This window comes from Martes martes, assembly GCF_963455335.1.
Source record: "Martes martes genome assembly, chromosome: 4".
Lineage (NCBI taxonomy): Eukaryota > Metazoa > Chordata > Mammalia > Carnivora > Mustelidae > Martes > Martes martes.
Window position 1 is genome coordinate 108,445,653 of NC_137891.1, and position 23,808 is coordinate 108,469,460.

General features: G+C 37.1%; 1 protein-coding gene across 2 annotated transcripts in view; it reads right to left on the reverse strand.

Annotated features, from left to right (window-relative positions):
* The window catches only part of SNX7 (sorting nexin 7), a 95,266-nt gene that overhangs the window by 65,871 nt on the left and 5,587 nt on the right, over positions 1–23,808 (reverse strand). For both annotated transcript variants that reach the window (XM_080801798.1, XM_080801799.1), the window contains exon 2: positions 4,587–4,769. In XM_080801798.1, coding sequence (XP_080657924.1) covers positions 4,587–4,769 — 183 coding nt within the window. The remainder of the gene's footprint in view (positions 1–4,586; positions 4,770–23,808) is intronic.

Genomic DNA, 23,808 nt, shown 5'->3' on the forward strand with positions numbered 1-23,808 from the left:
CTTGGGAAAAAGTGGAGGTAAATGAGATGCAGAAGTCTAAGGAACTAAATGTTCACGAAACACTATGAAATCTTAACTATGGGTACAAGTTATGGAAATGGTAAAAATAGGAAAACTAAATCTAGTAGAAACACAGTTTAACAACATATATACGAGTTGGTATGTGTACATATATATGCAAATACACACATATGCATACATATATACACACACAAAACATGGTTTATAGTCACTCATTAAAAAATACTTATTGAACACCTTCTTGTGCGTGGCACATATGTATAGGTTCACTACCAATTTCCAAAAATATAAATTGGCATAACCGACACTAAAATACTCAAAAATTGGGCAGTTAAGAGCTTTATATGTCCTCAAGAATTTTCAACACTTTAAGTAAACATAGAACAATCTGACATAAATTCTGGCAAGAGGAAGATGTAAAATCAAGTCAAATAATTGGTTGATTCTGTCCCCATCACTCAGTCATTGACTTAGAAGAGTTTTCTAACATACTGCAAAAGCAGAAGAAGAAAACAGAAGATAAGTACAGTGTGTTCTTTCATGCTACTTTAAGAATTTGTTCTATTCCCAAAGAGTTATAAGACTAAGATATGGAAGGGAAAACAAGTATTCTCAGCTGGGCTCGGATCATGGTTTATTTCCCAACAGCAGGGACAAAATCGTTGTTCTATCTAAAGTGGTCAATTTTGGCCACTAGAAGATAGAAAGAAGCTTCCCAACTGTAGGAATAACAGGGTTTGATGAAAGATCTCCAACTCAGAAAGAACATGTGTTCCAAAAAGTTAATCTGAAGCACAAATAATGCTTCCAATATAGGATACAGTTTTCCATGGAAGCTATATCGTAAATGGTGTTTAATTTTTCATATCTGACCTTAAAAGCTTAGGTACTTGAAGTTTAGGACTAATGGACTCATGTGATGTATCCCCCAAAATGCACTCAACAAACACTGACCTTTGGTCAAGGGCAGTTACTCTAGGCTTCGAGGATACAGAAAATTGTTTTTGCGAGAAAATGAATCTTAGGATCAGGGATATACTTTAACCCCTACTCCACACTGGTGGACATTTAGAGTCTGTCTTCATGATGAGGATGTGAGGAAGAAGACTCTTGTTAAACCTCTTCACTCTTGTTTCTATATGTATTAAAGGAAGACACATCTCTTGATCTCCAAAAGAAAAAGTACGTTACAGCAGTCACTTTAGATAGTCTAATCTGGAGAATAAAGGGTAATTTCCCACAAGGAGAACAGATGCCAGGAACGTGGGCTTCCTAAGACTCATCAATATTTATAGCCAGATCATTCTTAAGTACTCCTAAGTGGATATTGTTAGTGTATACAGGTGCCCATGTATATGTGTTTCACCTTTATAATCTTAATGTCATAAATATAAATTTTCATAAAACTAAAACTTTCTCAGGGAAGCCACCTCTGAACTTCCAAACTAGACAGGGTCCCTGTGCTCATAAAATCCTGTATTTTTCTCTCACAGCATTTATGACTATATTAAATAATTAAGCATGTAATTGTTGAATATCCATCACCCCCCTAGGTTAAAAGCTCCATGAAGCCAGGGGGTATGTCTGCTTGATTGCTGGTGTTGTCTCAATACACAAGCACAGTACCTGGGACATAACTGGCACTCCATAAAACTTCACTGAATATATGAGAAAGTGAATAAATGATAATAAGTGAATAACAAAGAAAAGACTATATTTGATAACATGATATTCACCTACTAAATGTTTACGTATTTGTATCTATAAGGCATATTTTAGCATATATAGATTTAGTCTAAATACTAGGATATAGTAAAAACAATCAGAAGTAGAACAAAGGGACGTATTGTATAAACGTCTATTTCATAAAAGTGAAATGAAAGATAGTTTGCCATAACGATGCAGAGATGCACATAAACAGAACAGAAAACCTATATAGTGTGAAAGTAAATGGTCTGGAATTAAAATCCCAGCTCAGGTAATCATTATGGTGTGTAACCTTTGGCAAGTTACTGAGTTTCAGTGTCCTCATGCACAAAATGGGGGTAGCTCACAACATCTAGGTCCAAGGATCGTTGTTAAGCTTTAAATAAGTTAATATGTATAAAGTGGTTAAAACATTGCCCGGCACAAAGTAATCACACAATAAATGTTAGTTAAACGCACTGTGATATTATCACTATTACTACTACTATAAGAGCAGTACGTTTAAAGTACGATGTAATTCTGGATAACTCATCAGAATGATATGTCTCTGATTAGAGTAAAATTCACAGGGTGGCTTATAAAAAAGTATCTAAGAGAAACCAATGATGATGGGAAAATAAGTCAGCTGTACAAATTCTTTGCTAGGAAGGAGGATAACAATGGGTGCTTATAATTAAAATAGTAATACCAGTAGAAATCTGGTTCTATTCTTAGCAGTATGTCTGTATAAACACATTAAATATTCACAAAGACCCTACAAGGTTAGTACCGTTTTCTTATTTACAACTGAGGACACTAAGCATAGAGAGGTTAATTAAATAGCCCAAGACACATAGCAAGAAAGGGGAGTCATCAAGATTCAATTCCGTGCTGTCTTGCTCTGTAGCCTCTTGATACAAGTATGATACCATAAATTTCCTCACTCATCCATGCACCAAAAAGTTAAATTGCTTAGTTACTATATCCTAAGGATTGTGTTTGGAAATATGGAGAACTTAAGATAAAATTACCTTCTTTAGAAGCTCACAGACTTGCCTGGAATAAATACAAGTAACACATAGTGATCTACCCACATACAGATAGGAGAGTAATGAACATTTATTATGTGTCAGGCATTTTGCTAAGTGTTTTACATTGATTACCAATCCTAAATCAATTCTTACAGCAACTCTACAGAACCAGGTTCGATTATCATTTCTGTTTTATAGATTTAACAAAAACCTGAGGCTTAGCAGAATTAAATATAGACCTTTAATTTCTTTGCTATACTGACTCCAATGTTTTACATTCTTTAAGAATTCAATTAGAACAACATGGGAAAACAGGATAAAGAAAGAGGACTTCTCGCCTGCAGGTACAGGGGATGGGGGAGCGGAGCACGCATCATTTTGAGTCGCTGAAAAATAAACAGTAGTTCATTCTTCTCTAGAAGAGGAAGGACATAGCAAACAAGGAAAAGTATATACAAAGTCATGAGAGTAACAAATATCCTAGAGGGGTACCTGGGTGGCTCAGTCAGTTAAGCATCTGCCTTAGGTCATAATCCCAGGGTCCTGGGATTGAGTCCCGAGTAGGGCTTCCTGTTTAGTGTGGAGTCAGCTTCTGCCTCTGTCCCTCCCCTCCACTCCTGCTCTCTGTCTCTCAAAGAAATAAACAAAATCTTAAAAAAGAAATTACTCTATAGTATTCAGATAACAAAAATAGCTCTAGACGAGTGGAGAGCAGGAGTATTAAACATGGGGAGTTAGGAGATGAGTCTTTATATAGTAAGCTGGCATCAGACTGAAAAGCTCTTTATAGGTCATTCAAAGGAATTTGCACTTTGTTGTACAGGAAATGAGGAACCAGGGAAGGAGTTTAAGAATCCTAGTAAAGAGATCAAATATATACACTTTTATGAAATACTAACTGGCAGCAAGGTGGAGTTTGCATTGGAAGAAGTGATTACAGGAAGATGGCCCAAACCCTTTTCAGCTACAAAAGAGATTACGGTGAGGTTTCATAAAGAAAATATTATAGAGACACCTGAGTGGCTCAGTTGGTGAGGTGTCTGCTTTGGGCTCAGGTCATGATCCCAGGGTGCTGGGATCAAGCCCCGCATCAGGCTCCCTACTTGGCAGGAAGCCTGCTTCTGACTCTTTCTCTGTAACCCATCCCTCCGGCTCTCTCTCTCTCTCTCTCGAAAACAAATAAAATCTTTAAAAAAAAAAGAAAAGAAAATGTTACAATTTATGAATATAATTCTCAAAGGCTGCTATTACATAAAGGATTTTTTTTTTAAAAGTTAAACTGTTTGGTTGTTTTATTCTGTCAGAAGTAAACTGTCTTTTTCACAGCCTTCTTTTAGGATTAAGGAGATTTGGGTTCTAGATTTACTCTGCCTTTTAATTACTGGACAACTTATCTTATATCTTATCTTATAAAGCATCTTATAAAGTATCTTATAAAGCAGCCACTTGCTCTTATTTGGAAAACAAATGAAACTGTATTTTGTAATCTTCAAAAGAAATGCTACAACAAAATATTGTATCATGTTTTCAAAAAGTTCTGTTTATTAGCAAACTGAGGCTCTTATTTTCCAAAGATATTTCTTTATAATTTTTGAAACTAAAAATTAAATGTTCTTATTTCAAGATGCATGGCTGCTAAAAAGGTGAGTGACCATTGTAATTTGAATTTCATGGATTTCATACAGAACAAGTGAAGGATAGATTAGATGCAATGTCTTATCCAAAATGGTTGAAAGAAATAAGTCAATTCAGCTAAGATTCTCTACTGTTGAGAGTCATAGTGAACAAAAAGCACTTCCAAAGTTCAGAGAGCAACTGTATTCAAGAAAGTGTTCATTAAAAGTTTACCTTAGTAATAATCCTGTAAGTAATGAAAGTTTCAATCGTAGTAACATGGCTTTCAGGTTCATCGACTGTTATGAAGAGATCTTTCAAATCTGGCTCATCTTCAAACTTGACTTGGTTTATCATCGACAGAGGGGATGTTGGCATCATAGGGCTGAAGGAATTCATGTCCATCAGTGAGGCATCCTGAGGAATAAAACACATTCAAAAATTAACATCTACAGAAGAAATAGTTTAAAATCCTCTTTTTCTTAGAAACCATGAATACTAATGACATATATCGAGAACAAAAAGGATGACTAGACTCCTGGTTAGACCTGCTATATTGAACATGTATTTTTATCTCTTGTTTCCTATTAAAATCCCACTTCAAGTTTACTTTCTGGGGTGTCTCTGAACTCAAGGTTGCCAAGCAGAATGGAGGAAGACATAGCGAGGGAAAGTCCTGTAGACTAGATGGGAAGATGGCCAGCCCTCTTCCCTCAGCTGGCCACCAGGATGCTGGCAGCAACGTGCAAAATTCCACACAGCGATCGGAGGGTTCCTCTCCCTTCACCATTCCGAGAAAAGACTAACAACAGTTGCAGTCCCTGATGCATAAGCCAGATCTCTGCCTAATCACCCTGCAGCGAAGCCCCTACCATACATGCTGAATATCTCCTCCAGTTTTTATTACCTGATGTAGAGACTACAAAATATCTAAATACGCAGAAAGCCTCTGATGTGGAAGACTCACAAACAAACAGGGGACAGGAAGCAGTTAGAGAACGGAACGCTTACAAAAAATAGATGAAATCATCAGAGATAAGAATGATATCTAATTCATGAATAAAAACAGGAGCTATATTCTTAAAAAATTCAGAGAACAGCAGCAAGACAATAAAAAAGGAGGCTCATGAAAATTGAAATATGATAATAAGATAACAACTCAACAGGAAGTTTGAAAGCTAGAAGTCAAGAACTAAGCTGAATTAAAAGAACAAGAGATGGAAAAGGAGAAGGAAGTGTTTTTTAAAATTAAAGGATCCAGGCAGGCAGTGCCTTAATAAAACTAACTCCATAAAATGAAGAAGGAAAAATGGGCTTTGAACTGAAGTGTTTCCAGGCTGACAGGGCCTCTCATACCTCCTCAAAATGAATGGGGCCTTGGTGGGGTGGGATATGTTCCTGCAACCATCCATTATCGTGACATTTCATAGTAGATCTTAGCTTCCAGAGGGAATATACATAGGTAAAATACAACAGGACTCTCAGGAATGAGAATGGCTCCAGATTTCTCAATGGTACACAGGAAACTAAATGACAATAAAATGTCTTCTTAATTCTGAGAGAATATCTTCTACCTAGAATTCTATATAGCCAGGCAAATTGTCATTCAAGTATACACATAGATTGAAACCATCTCAGATATAAAGGATACCCAAAACTGACTTCCCATGCACCCAATCTTTGGAAGCTTCTTGAACTTTCCAAAATAAGGGCACAGAGCAAGAAGAAATAGGATCTAGAGGGTGCCTGGGTGGCTCAGTCAGTTGAGCATCCGACTCTTGGTTTTGGCTCAGGTCAGGATGTCAGGGTTGTGGGATCAAGCCCAGCATAGGGCTCTGTGCTCAGCAGGAAGTTTGCTTGAGATTCTCTCTCTCCCTCTCCCTTTGCTCCTCCCCTATCCTTCAAATAAAGAAATAAATCTTAAAAAAAAAAAGAAGAAGAAGAAGAAGAAGAAACAATCTAAAAACAGCAGACTCAACAGAAAAGAGAACCAGAAGAAATTCTTCAAATGAGTGTGAAGGAAAGTTCCAGGTTGATAGCTTTGCAGCAGAACTAGAGATATCCTATATAGACCTGGTCAGAAAGACAGTCACCAGGGAGGCAAGGAGATGAAGAATGGAAAAAGAATGAAGGAAGAGAGGGAAGAAGGAAGGAGGGACAGAAGGAAAGACCAGAGGAGTGAGCAAAGGAAGGAGGAAAATTTAAAAAAAAAAAAAAAAAAAAAAAGGAAGGAAGAAAAAGGAAGGGGGGAGGGAGGGAAAAAAAGAAAAAAGAGAAAGAGAGGGAAGGAGGAAGAAGGAGAAAGGCAGGTGACAGAATATGTGATATGTTTAAACATAATGAGAGGAAGCATGTCATGTTAGATTCTGTAGTTGAACTGAGATGGGTGCAGAGAAGTCAAGATGGGCAAAAAGCAAGAGTGAGGGATAAAGAAGTAGAGGAAGTGAATGAATGAAGGAATAAATGAATGATGAACTCTCAAGAAAGCGAAAGATGTACAAGAATGAAAATGTTATCCTAGTTCACTATATGAACATACACAAATTGTTCTTAATCCTGAATTTAAATATAAATGGTGATATAATTATACTGATCAGAAGAAAAATACAGGTACTGTGTGTGTTTGAGAGGAAGAGACATTGCTTATAAAATAGCTTCAAAAATTCAACTCCTCTGATGGAAAAAAGGAAGATGAGCAACTGTTCCAGACTGAAGAAGACCGAAGAAACATAATAGCTAAATACAACATGTGATCTTGAATTGGATTCCATACTAAAGGAGGAGAACCTTTGCTTTTTCCCTCTGAACTATGTTATTGGGACAAATGGAGAAATCTGAAAGGGTCTGTGGATTGGAATGTAGTATTGTGTCAATATCAGTTTCCTGATTTGGGTATGTATACTGTACTTTGGTAGGAGAGTATTACTGTTTTCGAAAAATATATGCAGGCCAATTCAGGAGTAATAAAATATCATGTCTTCAAAATATCATGTATTCAACTAACTCAGGGGGAGAGAGAAAGGAAAATTGTGCAATGGCAGTCATTGGGAAAACCAGGTTCTTTGTGGTATTCTTGCAACTTTTCTCCCAGTTCGAAATTATTTCAAAATAAAAAGTATATTTATAGTTTTAAAAAGTTAAATAATTCTACAAAACTTAAAATAAGACAAAGCAAAGTAGAATTTAAAAGCAGCTTCCCATGCTCCAGAATTGCTATTCCCAGTTCACACTCTTCAGAAGCAAATGCAGAACTCTATTAGCTGTTTTTGTTCCTTGTTACATTCCTTATTTCAAAATAACACATGTATTCCTTTTTTTTTTTTTTCAATTTTGACATTATCACTAGGTTTCCTCCTAAGGAGAATAAAGAGTATTTATTTACTTACTCAATTAACTATTTAAGTATAGACTCACAGATTCCTATGTTATTCAATAGGTTATAATCCTAACCTATTATATTTTGATGTTAATTTATTTTGATGTTAAGTGTCCATGACCTGCCTAGTGGGACCCCCTAGCGGCATCTGTGTGTTTTTGATTTGTCTTCATTATCCCTTGAGCACTGTACATAACTTGGCAGAACTAGATGTTTCAGGTTTATCTTATATTTTCCCTGACCCAGCCATGGAATCAGACATTTCTCCAAGAAACTCTGGTTCCTTCTAGAGGAAACTGGAATTTGGAAACCAAGATGTGAATGATAGGAAATATATGTATAATACACATACACATACACACACATGCAATACACATCTGGATCTAGATATATACAGATAGAAAGTAAATACTATGAGTTCACACCAACACCTCCAGTTAACAATTTGACACCATTTGACTGTTCCAGCCTTACCTCTTTCCATGTTTGTAACTCTTTTCTCCAGCAGAGAGAAGCCTGGCTCCCAGTATCCTGAAGATATTTATTAATGCTCAATCCCCCTACATGTAACCAATCTTCCAACCAGGCCAACTGTCTCCTCAGCCCTGACCCTATGAACCAAGGCAGTCTTATTCTCATTCACAACCACACTGGTTCCCTCCTCAGCCCCAAACTCACTGGCTACTTCCTTGGACATACCATCTCCTCAGGCACATTCAATAGTTTGTTTTTAAAGAAAGAGTTGCATGTTACTTTTTAATAAAAAATTTTAAATGAAACAAAAGGATAACATGCAGTAAATTCTACAAGTAATGTTTTATTCATATGCAAACATAAAACTAACAGTATCAATATGACATTTGAGTTATTTCTTCAGTAGTAATAATTACATGTTTCCAACTCTCTGCTTTCTCTTTTAGATACTACTTTTTTCCTTCAAAATTAAGAATATGTATAGATGTTAGAATAAAAATTTTGACTGTTGTTATGAACAGATTAAATTTAACCAACACACTTAAAGATGAATTCAGCAACAAAGTCTATCATAACTTAGCAACAGAGTTAGCCAGTCCTAAATGAAAAAAAAAAAAAAATCATTACAAAGGAGGCTTAAACGTGGGTTCTAATCCTTTCTCTACCACTGACTAAGCAAATAACTTTGAACAATTAATTCAGCCTTTTAAGGTTAAATTGAGGACCTGGAGTTGAAGATTTGCAAAATCTCTCCCACCTCAAAGGTTAAAACAGTATAACTTCTAAATTTATTAATATATAAAAATGTAGCAAACCCCCAGTATTTTAAGACAAGGAATGCTTTTGTAGTACTAGGAATGAAAAAAAGACTGAAATCATAATACTGATGTATTTTCCCCCTGAAAACAAATCAACTTAAATCCTTTGGAAGTATCAGTAATATCCACAGCACTATTCTTAAGGCTCTTCCCACACAAAAAGTTAGTTCTGTGAACTATAATACAGCATTTGGGTAACCCCTCAATGCAATAATACAAGAGTTATTATGATAAGACACACCAGTTGAAGAGGTAAGATACATAAGGGTTGTTTAAATTAAGAACGTTCAGGTTACTGTGATTACAAAATGATTTGTGAAAGGAAAAACACTTAGGCATGATTTAGACCAAGGAATAGACAAGTAACAGTTGTATTAATGAGACACAAAATAATAGACAATAAATATCTTGCCATAAAAGTTTAGCAAAATAAATTATGGTATATCCCTATTAATAGGCTAGAATAAAGTCTATCCATGTGATAGAACACAATAAAGTGATTAAAAGTAATATTCTAGAAGTAACTTAGAATACAGTATGTTGGAAAAAGGGTCACAGTATATTATTAAAAGAAAATAACAGGAAATAAAGTTTGTGTACAATTAGATTCTTGGGTGTGTATTTGTGTTTACGTGTGTTTAAGACAGAGAGGGTAGGAGAGGAAAAGTGTGAGAGACAGAGGATACAAACTTATAAGCTATACCAAAAAAGTTAACAGAAGTTATTCCAGGTGTTGGGATGGTTGTTGAGTTTAATATCAACACTGTGTAAATGTTCAAAGGCAGTAAGAACTACTGTAATAAGTTAAAACAATTGTCTAGGGCCATTTGGGCAAATGACCTTGGGTGACATTTGATTTTTTTTCTTAACTGATCAAAGTTGCTTAATTAAATAGGAAATTTTAAAATGCCTGGGATCACATGGAAATTGGATTGTCAAGATAAATTATGGAATGCTAACACAATGGAACACTAAGGAGCCATTAAAAATGTAATATAGAGGTTCCAAATAAATATGCAGTCAGCATGTACAAAAATATCTCTGTATAGTATATATTGTATATAGTACAGCCATTTCACTACATTAAGTATCTGTTTTTGCAATCCAAAGATTTTCATTCTTCTGGAAAAAGGTGAAAAAGCAAAAATAGTGCTCAGCAACGGCTCTGGCAGCCAGCCCTGAGAAAGGCGGGGTGCACCCCACGCAGTAAGAATGGCGCCACCAAGCTCCTTGCCCAGGAATTACACTCAGCATCACGGCATCAAACTCCACAGTTTGAACTGTGTCTGGGAACATCTGTGCTTTATCCCCATTTATTTTGTGCATCCATTAGCAAAATGTGTCCTAAGGTGCCAGAAAAGCCTAAGAGAGGTTGTGTTTTGGGTCTGGGAAGGCTTAAAAAAATTTTCCATATGGATTAATCCATATGGATTAATGGTAACTGCTCCTTCGCTTTAATCCATTTCAGCTTACAAAAGGTTTCGTAGGAATGCTCTACTTTCAGATGGGAGGAGGGGTCCTGTAGTAGCTTTTTAAGCTGACAAATTTTAATTTGACAGGCACGTGTACTTTAAATTTCCCTGACACTGCACACAACCATGTGCTTTGGTATTCTTTGTAGTCACCCTCTTAACTCACCACAACCCACTTCTTATACCTACTACATAATTTAGCATTCTATTTCTTCTGCTTAAAATGCATCCTTTTGTAGAGCGGGAAAGATCTGCATGAATTTACAAAGGCTCACAATTCCAATGAGCATAGTGTGGTGTCAAAAATATGCTTCGATATCGAGCAAAGGAAGAAAATTACAGGCTGAAATTTAGCAACATCCAAGATTCAGTAGAAGGATTTAAATTACTATGAATCACTCAAAAACATTCTTAAAACCTCAATAAAACTGACTATCCAAAGAGTTTTATATTCACTTCAAAAAAAGGGGAAAGAAAATATAATGACAATGTTTAAAAGATTTACATTTGGACATGAATAAGAGAAGAAAATAAGTGTTTGAGAGGATCCAAAGAAGCAATTAACCAAAAAAGCCCTCCATTTAACCTTTTGTGGTGGATGCTTTTCAGGAGAAATGGATCATTAGAATTTGTTCTTTCCAAACAAAGGTCTCACCTCCACAATAATGTGTGCTTCTTTCTCTCATTAGTTATCTCTCTTTCTCTTTTTTCTCTCCCTGCTCCCTTCCCTGAACTTTATTTATATGTCCATTCATTCTTAGCATTTGGATAGATGTCCATTATCTACTGGTCTTCTAGACAATGAAAGGACACCATTTCATTTTCTTTCTTCAAGAGATTAAAGCAGAAGGGAAATGATCTGTGTGGTAGATCTCTACTTCTTAAATAACATTGAATACCCTTCTTATAGCTAGCATAGTGAAGACACAGGCACACACACACCAAAATCCTGGGATGGCTTCAAGCCCAGATGTGAACATAATATATAATGTGTAACAGTGAAGCTGGATTATTTTAAGAAGTCACTGTCCTCTACCCTTATTCTAAACCAACACATCCATCATGAGAGAAACCACCTAAATGACTTCACTGAGTTAAATGGACATTAGAATTGTGTTAGCATGACACTGAAATTTATTGACACAAGCAATTACAAATTAAGTGTAAGTTTTCCTTGTTGCTGCATTTGGTTTAGAATAAGCGTTTGTTATAGGTTAAATTCTGTCCTTCCAAAATTCATATGCTGACGAGACCTAACACCTCCTACCTCAGAGTGTGACCTTATTTGGAGATAGGGTCTTTACAGAGGTTTATTAAGCCAAAATGTGGCCACTGGGGTGGGTTCTTATGCAACATGACCGACTGGTGTCTTTATAAAAAGAACAAAGTTAGACACAGAGACATGTATAGAGGAAGGACAATGTTGAGAAACATGAGGAGAAGACAGCCATCTACAAGCCAGGTGGAGAGGTCTGGAACAGATTCCTTCCTCACTGCTCTCGGAAAGAACCAACCCCACTGACACATGCACTTCAGACTTGTAGCTTCCAGAACTGTGAAAAAGGTAAATTAGTGTCTCTTGTTTCAGACCCCTTGTCTATGGTCCTTTGTTACAGTAGCCCTGGCAAACTGACAGCATTTCTTTTTTCTTTCTTTTCTTTTTTTTTTTTTTAATTTATTTGACAGATAGAAATCACAAGTAAGCAGAGAGACAGGAGAGAGGAGGAAGCACGCCCCCCACTGAGCAGAGGGCCCGATGCGGGGTTCGATCCCAGGATGCTAGGATCAGGACCTGAGCTGAAGGCAGAGGCTTTAACCCACTGAGCCACCCAGGCGCCCACTGACCGCATTTCTATACGCAGAGTTGCACACAATAAAAATTGAAGGAAGGAGGCAAGGGTGGCATGGTAGGAAGGGGGGAGGGTATGATTACTGCATTTCATCCTTGCTCCATTCCTTCCTTTTCTTCCTTTTCAAAATGCTTTTGCCTCTCTACTTTAATGATCTTGCATGGTTCCAAGGTCCTACTACGGATATAAATAAAAAAATCCCTGAATTTTAAAACAAACAATGGCCTGCCAATATTTGAGTACTCAGGAGATAAACACCAAAAGAAACAGGTTAAAAGGTGAGAGACGACCGTTCTAAAAGGTGTCCTTCCTGAATATCTCCCACTAAAAGGCTACTTGGAAACATCTCATAAATATAACATGAATTACTCTTATAATACTAAATCATATCCACCATCTGTGCACAAACAGCTATTTTCTTTTTACAAGTAGAGGGGAAAAAAATCAATGTGAGAAGTGTGATAAATCAGAAGAGTGGCATGAAAAGGCCACGCAAATAAAATTTGCTGATGCGCAAGAAACACACACACCAAGAGACATCTGGTAAAAAAGCAACTTAAAGTGGAAGGAGTTTGAGAAACTGTGTTATGAGGGACACTCATCCTGATGGGCCTAAATTTAGAATTACCAGCTGTGTTTTGGTTTACAGCTCCTTCCAATCTGCCTGCTTATAATAATAATAAAAAATCAGAAAGGCCTTCTGCGGAACACTGTTGAAAATGTGATTGGGGGAAAAGCCAGCCCATGTCATGTTCTATAAAGGGGCATACAACACTCTAATCTTATTTGACATAATTTCCAGGGCTATGTAGGATATATCCCCTTGTATGCATATACGATAATTGATTTATCCATTTCTCTGTTTCTAGCATTTCTATTTTCTAACATGGTTGCCTTGAATGGACTTCCTCAGGTTTTGTGAACTATAAAGCTATATACTAATCATGTAATTTTTCACATCATTCTATCTGACAGAACATCTCCCTCTGTCCACCTCCCCCAAAACGTGGTATATTAAAAGAAAAAGTCTCTGTAGTCAGGCAGAGAGGTCATATCTCACCTTGGATCACAGAGGATTAAGGAGAGGATTTAAAAAAAAAAAAAAAAGAGGAATAAATGTGATATACACATCATCTGCTTGAAGACTTCATATGAATATCTTAGGTAAACCTTACCACAACCCTGTTGAGTATGTTCTAATCCCCCCTCCACCTCTTTTTTTAAACCTACTCATGATTTTTGATTTCACAACAGTGAGAAAGTGACACACTTTCAGTAGAAACCATACTTTGATTTTGAATTTTGATCTTTTCTTGGGCCAGCGATACACACGCAGCACAATACTCTTTCATACTGCTGGACAGTAGTGTTCCAGTTAGCCACGAGATCATGAGGGTAAACAGCCAAGACACTTAACACCATGCTATACACATACAATCAATCTGTTTTTCACTTTCAGGACAGTATTCAACAAATTCAGTATCTCAGGTGAACGAGATATTCCCCACTTTATTATAAAATAGGCTTTGTGTTAGATGATTTTGCCCAACTGTAGGTTAATATAAATACTCTGATCATGTTTAAGGTAGGTTAGGCTAGTTATGATGTTTGGTAGGTTAGTTGTATTCAATGTATTTTAACTCACAATATTTTCAATTTATCCCATCGTATGATGTAACCCCATCAGAAGTGAAGGAAGATCTATATATTTTTTTGTACGTATGAAATACTCTATAGTAAAAAAATCACTTAAAAACTTATGGAGGGGGGGCACCTGGGTGGCTCAGTCTGTTAAGTGTTTCTCTTCAGCTCTGGTCATGATCCCAGGGTCCTGGAATGGAGCCTTGTGTCGGGCTCCCTGCTCAGCAAGAAGTATGCTTCTCCCGCTCTCCCTGGCCCCCTCCCCTTCACTTGTGCTAGCTTCCTCGCTCTCTCTCTCAAATAAATAAAATCTTAAAAAAGTTATAAAAAGTGTGCTCATATAGGATAAGTTTATATTTTTTGATTACTGAAAACTATCCAGTAATTTTCTTTTAAAGTCTTCTCATAAAACTTAGAAATAAAAATAAAGTCCTGTTGACAATTTGTAGGTAGGCAAAAGTTAGTAAGTTCTAGATTTTTAGCATTTGTATTCTTTTAAGGGCTTTTTTATACTCAGACACACACACACACACACACACACACACACACATTAATGTTTTTATTCACCTCAGTAAATATCACTGCATACGTAAGCTACGACAGATAAATAAAAAGTAAAATGTTAAGGCTAAAAGACAGGCAAGGCTCCCACATGGTGTGTCCTCCAAACCACTGGTACAGTTCTACGTATGCTTCACGAATATGTCATGTTACTGCATGCCAAAGATATTTAAAGCCCTTAATGTTAAACCCACAAATGACAAGTCTACTAAACTTGCCTCAAAATGAGTTTGAGGTACTGGATACACGTATTAAACACAGTATCAGCCAGTTAGAATCAGACCAGAATAGCTAGAATAACCACCTATTCTAGATTCAGTGACGACTAAGTAGGAGAGGGGCAAACCAGGAAAAAGAATTACTCTGACCAGAACTGAAGAAGTTGAAAATAAATTCTGTGGGCAGACAACACTGCAGACCCAACTTAGGAATGTAATAAAATTAAAAATAAATAAATAAATAAATAAATAAAAATGGTCCCTCAGGAGCGCAGCCAACTGACTGCACACCTTAACAGGCATGACTAAAATGGATTCTGACATACAGTAAATTTTAACTACCCTCATTAACCAAAGTTTCATCTTTGTAGATGGTTTCTAGGGAAAAGGTTGAGTTGTCTTGATATCAGCCACACCAACATTAAAAGCATTCCTAAGAGCCTTAATATATACTTATAATATATCAAGAAAACTAGTAGATAGTTAAAACAGCTGTACCAGCAATATTCTTTTCCTCTAGCACTTTCAAATAACATGACAAATACTACATATCATGAGTCATTCAACTGGGGAGCTATACCCACACACAAGGCACACTTTAGAGATATTGAGGGTTTGGTTCCAGACAACCCAAATGAAGGGAATATTGCAATAAAGTGACTCAAATGAATTTTTTAGTTTCCCAATACATAGAAAAGTCATGTCTACACTAAACAGTAGTCTATTGAGTGTGCAATAATAGCATTATGTCTAGAAAATGTACAGTACATATAGCTTAATTACAAAACACTTCTTTGCTAAAAAATGCTGACCATCCCCAGAGCTTTTAGTGAGTTGTAATGTTTTTGCTGGCAGAGGGTCTGGCCTCAATGTTGATGGCTGCTGACTGACCAGGGTGGTGGCTGCTGGAGGCTGGAGTGGCTGTGACAATTTCTTAAAATAAGACAACACTGAAATTTACTGCAAATATTGACTCTTCCTTTAACAAATGATTTCTCTGTGGAGTTTGAAGCATTTTACCCACAGTAGAACTTCTTTCACAATTGGAGTCAGTCCTCTCAAGCCCGCTGCTGCTTTTATCAACTAAGTGTGTGTCATATTCTAAATCCTATGTTGTCATTTCAACCGTCTTCACAGCATCTTCACCAGGAGTAGAGTCCAGCTCAGGAAACCACTGTCTTTGCTCATCCGTAAGAAGCAGCCCCTCCGCCGTGAATGTTCATTCAGGAGATCGCAGCCGTCCAGTCACATGTTCAGGCTCCCCTGCTGCTTCTAGTCCTCTTGCTATTTCCACCACATCTGCTGTTCCTGCCTCCACTGGAGTCCTGAGCCCGCCAAGTCACCCACGAGGGCTGGGATCAACTTCTTCCAGACTCCTGTTCATGTTGACATTGTGACCTCTTCTCATGGATCATGAATGTTCTTAATGGCATTCCTTCCCAGAAGGTTTTTTACTTACTTGGCCCCCAGATTCATCAGAGACATCACCATGGCAGCTACAGCCTTATGAAATGTATTTCCTAAATAGTAAGGCTTAAGGAGTAGAAATCACTCGATCCACGGGCTGCAGAATGGATGCTGTGTTAGCAGGCGTGAGAACAACAGTAATCCCATTGTCCATCTCCCTCAGAGCTCCTGGCTGACCAGGTGCATTGTCAGTGAGGAGTCATATTTTGAAAAGAATCTTTTCTGAGAAGGAGGTCTCAATAGCGGGCTTAAAATATTGGGTAAACCATGTTGTAAACAGATGTCTCGTCATCTGGGCTCTGTTGTTCCATTTATGGGGCACAGGCAGAGTAGATTTGTAATTCTTAAGGGCTCTAGGATTTTCAGAATGGTAAAATGAGCATTGGCTTCAACTTATAAAGTCACCAGCTGCACAAGCCCCTAACAGCAGAGTCAGCCCGTCTTTTGGAGCTCTAAAGCCAGGCATCGACTTCGGTCTAGCTATGAAAGTCATAGCGGGATCTTCTTCCAATAGAAAACTGTTTCTTCTACATTGAAAATACGTTGTTTAGTGTAGCCACCTTCATTAATGAGCTGAGCTAGACCTTGCAGATACCTTGTTGCGGCATCTCCATCAGCACCTGTGGCTTCACCTTGCACGTTTATATGATGGAGATGGTTTCTTTCCTTAAACCTCACTAACCAACCTCTGCTAGGTTCTAGCTTTTCTCCTGCAGCTTCCTCTTCCTCAGCTCTTTCAGCCTTCACAGAACTGAAGAGTTAGGGCCTGGCTCTGGCTTAGGCTTGGGGTTAAGGGAATATTGTGGCTGGTTTGATCTTCTCTCTAGACCACTAAAATTCTCTCCATATCAGTAATAAGACTGTTTCATTTTTTATCATTCATATGTTTACTGGAGTAGGACTTTAAATTTCCTTTAAGAACTTCTCCTTTGCATTCAGAGCTTGGCTGTTTGGTGCAAGAGGCATAGGTTTTGGAATATCTTGACTTTCGACATGCTTCTTTGTTAAGCTTAATCATTTCTAGCTTTTCATTTAAAGTGAGAGACATGTGCCTCTTCCTTTCACTTTAACACTTAGAGGCTACTGTAGGGTTATTCATTGGTCTAATTGCGATATTGATGTGTCTCAGGAAATAGGGGGGCTCAAGGGAAAGGAGAGTGATAGGGGAATGACCAGTTAGTGGAGCAGCCAGAACACGCACAACATTTATGTATTAAGTTCCCCATTTCATATGGGTGTTGTTCCTGGAACCCCAAAACAAATTACAATAATAACATCAAAAATCACTGATCACAGGTTAGTAACAAATACACTAATGTTTAAAAAGTTTGAAATATTGCAAGAATTTTCAAAATGCGGCACAGAGGCACAAAGTAAGCAAATACTGTTAGGAAAATGGTGCCAAGAGACTTGCTTGACACAGGGTTACTACAAACTTTTAATTGGTAAAAAAGACAGTATTTGCAAAGCCTGCAATAGAGGAAAGAACAATAAAAAGTAGAGGAAAGAACAATAAAATGAGTACAATACCCCAATTCTGGTAGCCCTTTCAATAGTAACTAAAAATCATGCAGTAACAAATACAGTTGTGAGTCTCTGAACATCTCATTACAAATTTCAAAACGGATGAACCTACAACTTAAAAACATTCTTCTTAATAATAGCAAATACTGAAATTTTCTAAGGGACTGTGCCTTAGCACCATACACTTACATTACTTCATTTAATCCTGCCAACAACAATACAGATGGGAAATAAGTGCAATTATCATTATCTGTATCTTATAGATAAACTTGTAGCATAGGGATCATAATAATTCTCCCCAAATCACTTATCGCAACTGGTAGAGCCAAGACTCAATCACCACTACCATCACCACCAGCCAAATGCACACACAAAAAGCACCCAGTGTAGAAGATTTACTTCATTTTACAAATGTTCACTGAATGTCAACCATGTGTCAGGCACTGGTTGGGGCTACAACAGCAGCCAAGATGGCATGCTTCCTGGCTCTTATGAAGCTTATACTTTAGTTAAGTGGAAGGGTTGTAGATAATAAACAAGTAAACATAGAGAATAAAACAGGAAAATCCCAGATTTGAATAAGTATTAATAAACAAGTTTATAAATTCCAAAAAAAAAAAAAAAAAGTGTGTGTGTGGTGGGGGGGTTGTCCTGGGATTAAAGGTTAAGGCAGGGAGAAAGAGGAATGCTCCTGCTAGAGCTGTCAGGGAAGGTGTCTTTCAGGACGTAATATTGAAAAGGAGCCAGGAGCACCTGGGTGGCTCAGTGGTTAAGCCTCTGCCTTCGGCTCAGGTCATGATCCTAGGGTCCTAGGATCAAGCCCCACATTGGGCTCGCTGCTTAACAGGAAGCCTGCTTCTCCATCTCCCACTCCCCCTGCTTGTGTTCCCTCTCTCGCTGTGCACCTCTCTGTTAAATAAATTTTTTAAAATCTTAAAAAAAAAAAAAGAAGAGGAGCCAGTCATGAAAAGACACTGAGGGAAAAGGATTCCAGTCTGGAGAATCGATGAGGCCTATGACAGGAAAGGACTCAGAATGCTGGTGTGACCAAAAAGGTGGCAAATGGTGGGAATACAGGCTTTGGTGAAGGTATAAACAACAAAAAACTCACTTTAACATTTACTGTGTCAGAATTGTAACTATTCACATTGTTATTGTATAGGTTTTGAAAAAAGGGAGGGGAGCACTCCATGATACATGCCTGTTCCACCTAAAAATCCCAAAGTGACACATCTGTTGTACAACTAGAGGTTTTTAAGGATCTGTATGGTCTTACTCAGACTATCATGAGCAGTAGCTAATTGGAGATTATTAATCATGACTAATGCTTTTCTATTTGTCTCAGTTATGCTCCTTACCTAGTGCAAAATTTTCTTTTTTGTATTCAATACCCTATGGGGAAGAAAACATGTTTTTCCTTATTCAGAGAGGTCCACCATGTCATTTGCCTCTAGCTTTGCCACAAGACCACTGTGGGAGATGGTGTGATTATTCCCAGTGGCCCTCTGTCTCCTTAGGAGAGGATTGTATCTCCTGGTTAACTGCCAGGTAACTTTCAGTGCGTTCTTCTGGAAGGAAAATAGCTTCCCACCGCAATGGATTTGCTCAGTGACTTAGTTTGGATAATGGCATATGTCTGGGCAGACTGGGGAGCCATTACCTGTTTTCACCAGTGCTCCTATTTGTTTTTCCCTCTGCCAGAGGAATCATACATCCCAGTTAGGGGTCTTTCCTTCAGTCTTGATCCCAGAATGAAGAAGACATGTGAAAGAGACTCAAAACGTGGAACACACTCACAGCTCAGTTACAGTTGTGTCAACTGATTCATGAAAAATAAGCCTTTATTGTAGGTAAGTAACTGAGATCTTGTTGCTTATATTACCGCATAATTAGTGAAAGCTGATGAAAATATTATTCAATGTTCAATTAGATTAAATATATATTATATATTATATATATAATATATATATATTAAATATATATTTATATATGTGTGTACTAACACACACACACACACACACACACACACACACAACTTTCTCAAAGTTAGTAAGAAGAACAAATTAGGGATTTTTTTTCCCCAATTTTGAAGATTCTTATCCAAAGAGTTTACCATTTGTTTTTGATCACACGTAATAAGGTTTTCATTTCAATATTAAACAGGATTTCTATTCCTAACATTTCATTTCAAACGATTAAGCTCTGTTTTTCATTTTAAAATAAAAACTTTATTTCTTATACCAAAAAATTAAAGTCATGACTAAAAAATAATAAAATTACAGGAAAAATGAACCTAAAAATATTATGTTAATTAAATGAAAGAAACCAGACACAAAAGACCACATATTGTCTGATTCCATTTATATGAAATTTCCTGAAAAGGCAAATTTGTAGAGACAGAAATAATAGATTAGAGGTTGTCCGTGGCTGAGAGTGAAAACAGAGATTAATTATAAATGATGTGATGGATTTTGGGGGGATACAAAAATGTTCCCAAACTTGTTTACAGGGATGGTTATGCCACTCAGTAAATTTAATTAAAAAAAAAAAAAAAAGAAAATCACTTCTGGGTGAAGTTTATAGCATATAAATTATACCTCAGTGAAGTTACTTTAAAAAGTAAAAAAGAATATGCCATACCATAGCATTTTCAAAATAAAAAACATATACATAAGCATACATATAATTATTTCAGTTTTAATTTTAAAAACTACAGGCTTAACCCTCTGTTCTGTGCATTTTACTGATTTTTATGTCAGTATTTGTTAATAAATTTGATTTCCTGACTAACCTTTTTTATTAATACTACAGGTAACAACACTGTGTTATCCAGCATAATTGGTACATGCACTGTCAGTTAATAAAATATTCCATTTAAAACAGAGAAAATCCTCCAAGTATTAACTTTTTACTTGTTTATTGCAAAAACTTTAATATACATTCCTAAAATGAGGAACTATGAAAGTTTACTTTAGCTTTTAGTCTTATATCCTGTTTGGAAAGTGTGGGATACAAATAAATATTAAAATAAAATACATTTTGAACACTACAACCACATAGCTATTGAATCTGTGTTTCTTTGTGATCACACTAGCCATTTGTAAAAATGTAGGAGGTTACCAGTTAAGAGTTAATACTAGAGCATCCTATCAGAACCTCAAGGATGCAGAAATAAAATTGCACGTTTAAAACTCAATAAAACATTTTTTAGAGTATATTATGTTCAAATATGGTGCTCTTTGACATCCTTTTCCCAAAACATTTTAACAATATTCCACATTGTCACAGATCAATAAATAAATACTGTTGTCTGCATAAAAACCTTTCATAAAGATTCTCATGGATTTTATTTTTCTTTTCACTATACAACGTCCAATCCCCTTTCCAAATATAACGTCGGCTATAGTTTCCGCTAGTGTTTATCCCTTTCTGCCCCTGCCATGTCCAGCCTGCACATCTACTCTGGGAGTACCTAATATACACTATTTCATTCCTTTCCTGCCATAATTAGTTTCCATTGCTTACAACCAAGCTTTTTGATTGAGATAGGTACTATTAGCTCTAAAAGTTATTTTTTTCCTAGTAAAAAAGGGTTAAGTGATTCCCTTGGGGCTTTGAGGGGGTTTTGTTGTTGCTTTGTTTTGGTTTGCTTTGTGTTTATTTCTTCTAATACAATTCAAAAAGGAGATTTTGTTCAGGGTTGACATTCAACATAGCTCTGTGTCATCTAGCAATAACATTGACTCACCATTTATTAAAACCAATTTGTTTTAATTCTATTTGGTTTAGTATCCTGATAGGAAGGACCAACACAATACAAATTGAATTTACTGAAAACAGATCATTAGCAAATTACTGTAATAATTGGGTCTATACACAGGAAAAAAGTCATAGGCCATATCATTCAATAACACATTTATCCTATAAATATTTAAAGTTCCTACTCCCCACCCATCAAGAAGTTTAATCTATTGGAGATAGACAAGCAATCAAGGTTTTACAGATGAGAAATAAATACCTATTCATAAGGTAATGTAGTAAGTATTACAAGATTCAGAACAGCATTATGGGAAGCGCAGAGTGGAGAAATTAATTCTAGCTGAAGAATGAAGAAGCTCTTAGGTAAGAGGTAGTTTTACATTAGGCCATAAGGAATAGAAAGGAATTTGCTTTGTCAACCCAACAATAACTACACAGAGGTAGAAAAATTCGAAGCAAGCTCATGTAGTGGCAAGTGAACCAACCTAGATCAGTACTTCTAGAACAGTACTTCCAAACTGTAAGGTGCAAACAAATCAATGCGAACTCCTGGTAACATACAATACAGATTGATTCATTTGGTCTGGGAAGTGGGTTCTGAGAGCTCCCAGGTGATACAACAGACTCACAGACTTGGACTCAGATAACCAAGGTGGCAGACGACAGAGTGGTGAGGCAGGAGAGCTGCAGGCAGCCTGATCACGCATCTTGGATGGCAAAATGCGACCGTATGATTAGAACTGTGTGCTCTGGAAAAGTCAGTGTGGTTGTGAGCACATGGCATAGACTAGAGGCAGAAGATAAGAAGACTGAGACTTTATGAGACTATTTTAATGGTTCTCAGAAGTAACCGTGTAACAACTTTCTGTTCTGGGAACAGAAAGAAGGCATGGATACTGAAGATACCAAGAAGATAAACTGATGGGGACTTCTTAGGTATGTTGGACACATGGAGAGTGAGTGGAAGGGATAAACAGGAAGTAACACTAAGCATTTTATCCCGGCTATCTAAGGAGTTGTCACATCATCAGCAGAGATTTAAATGGAAACCATAACCAATGTGGGAAGAGAAGTATAAAAACTAGGGAATGGCAGAAGATAATGTGATTTGGGAATTAGGTTGAAGAGACAAGTAGGACCGTCTAATTAAGACTTCCCACTACTATTGTAGTTAAATTTAGCATAAGTTAAAATTCTGCTTGTAACAGCCTCTTAATAGTGCAAAGGGACAGTCCGATCGCCACACCCTCCTCTCCTCTGGGACAGTTAGTCATCCAGCTTGTGCTCAAACATTTTTAGTGACAGAATTCATGACCATGCTGAGTAATCCTTTTCCTTTTGGAACCTTCACTTAGAAAATTCTTCCATAAATTGACCCAAAACTTTTTTCCTCATATTTTTGACCTAGCAATTCTAGTTCCACCCTTCAAAACTACAACCATCTAATCAACCTAGATCATAACAGCTCTTCGTAAAGAATTAACCCAAGTCTTTTCTGAGCCAAACTATTTTTTGCCTTTCCCCAGCCTTCCTTCATAGGCCATGGTTGCCAAAACATATCATCAGTGAAACCCCTTTGTTTATTCTCCCTCACAAGGGCAAATGTGTGGCAAGACTGTTTCCAGGGCAGCCCTTCCCATTGCTCACGCGAGTGGAAAACAGTGTAGATGGATCCAAGCCCTCTTTTTGCTGAGCCCAGACAAGATCTCAGGCTCAATTTCAACACAGCATTCCAAAGAATCGATAACAAGGGACTGGCATCTGCAGATGAGACAACATCCCTTCGACATTTTCTGATATAATTGATTCCCCTTTAAAATACAGAGGACGCAGGGCACCTGGGTGGCACAGTGGGTTGGGTTCTGACTCTTGGTTTTGGCTCAGGTCATGGTCTAGCGGGTCATGGGATTGAGCCCCACATCTGGCTTTGTTCCCCTCTCCCTCTGCCCCTCCTGCTTGTGCGTATACACTCGCTATTTCTCTCCCTCTAAAATAAACAAACACATTTTAAAAATAAAATAAAATACAGAAAGGTTCATACAGGATGAAACTTTGGGAGTGGCATGGACAATTCAGAGTACAGTACAATTAATATTTCACATGACCTTGAAAATATGGTGCTTATTTAGATTCAGTATCACGTCATTTGTGTACATTGATCCTTCAGTCCCTGAAAACCGTTAGGAGTGTTTATGCATAGAATGGTACTATACAAGGTCTCCCTAAACTTATTTTGAAATTTCATTATTTATTTAAATTCTATTGTCGACCATCTATGCTCTCTCATAAGGAGAAC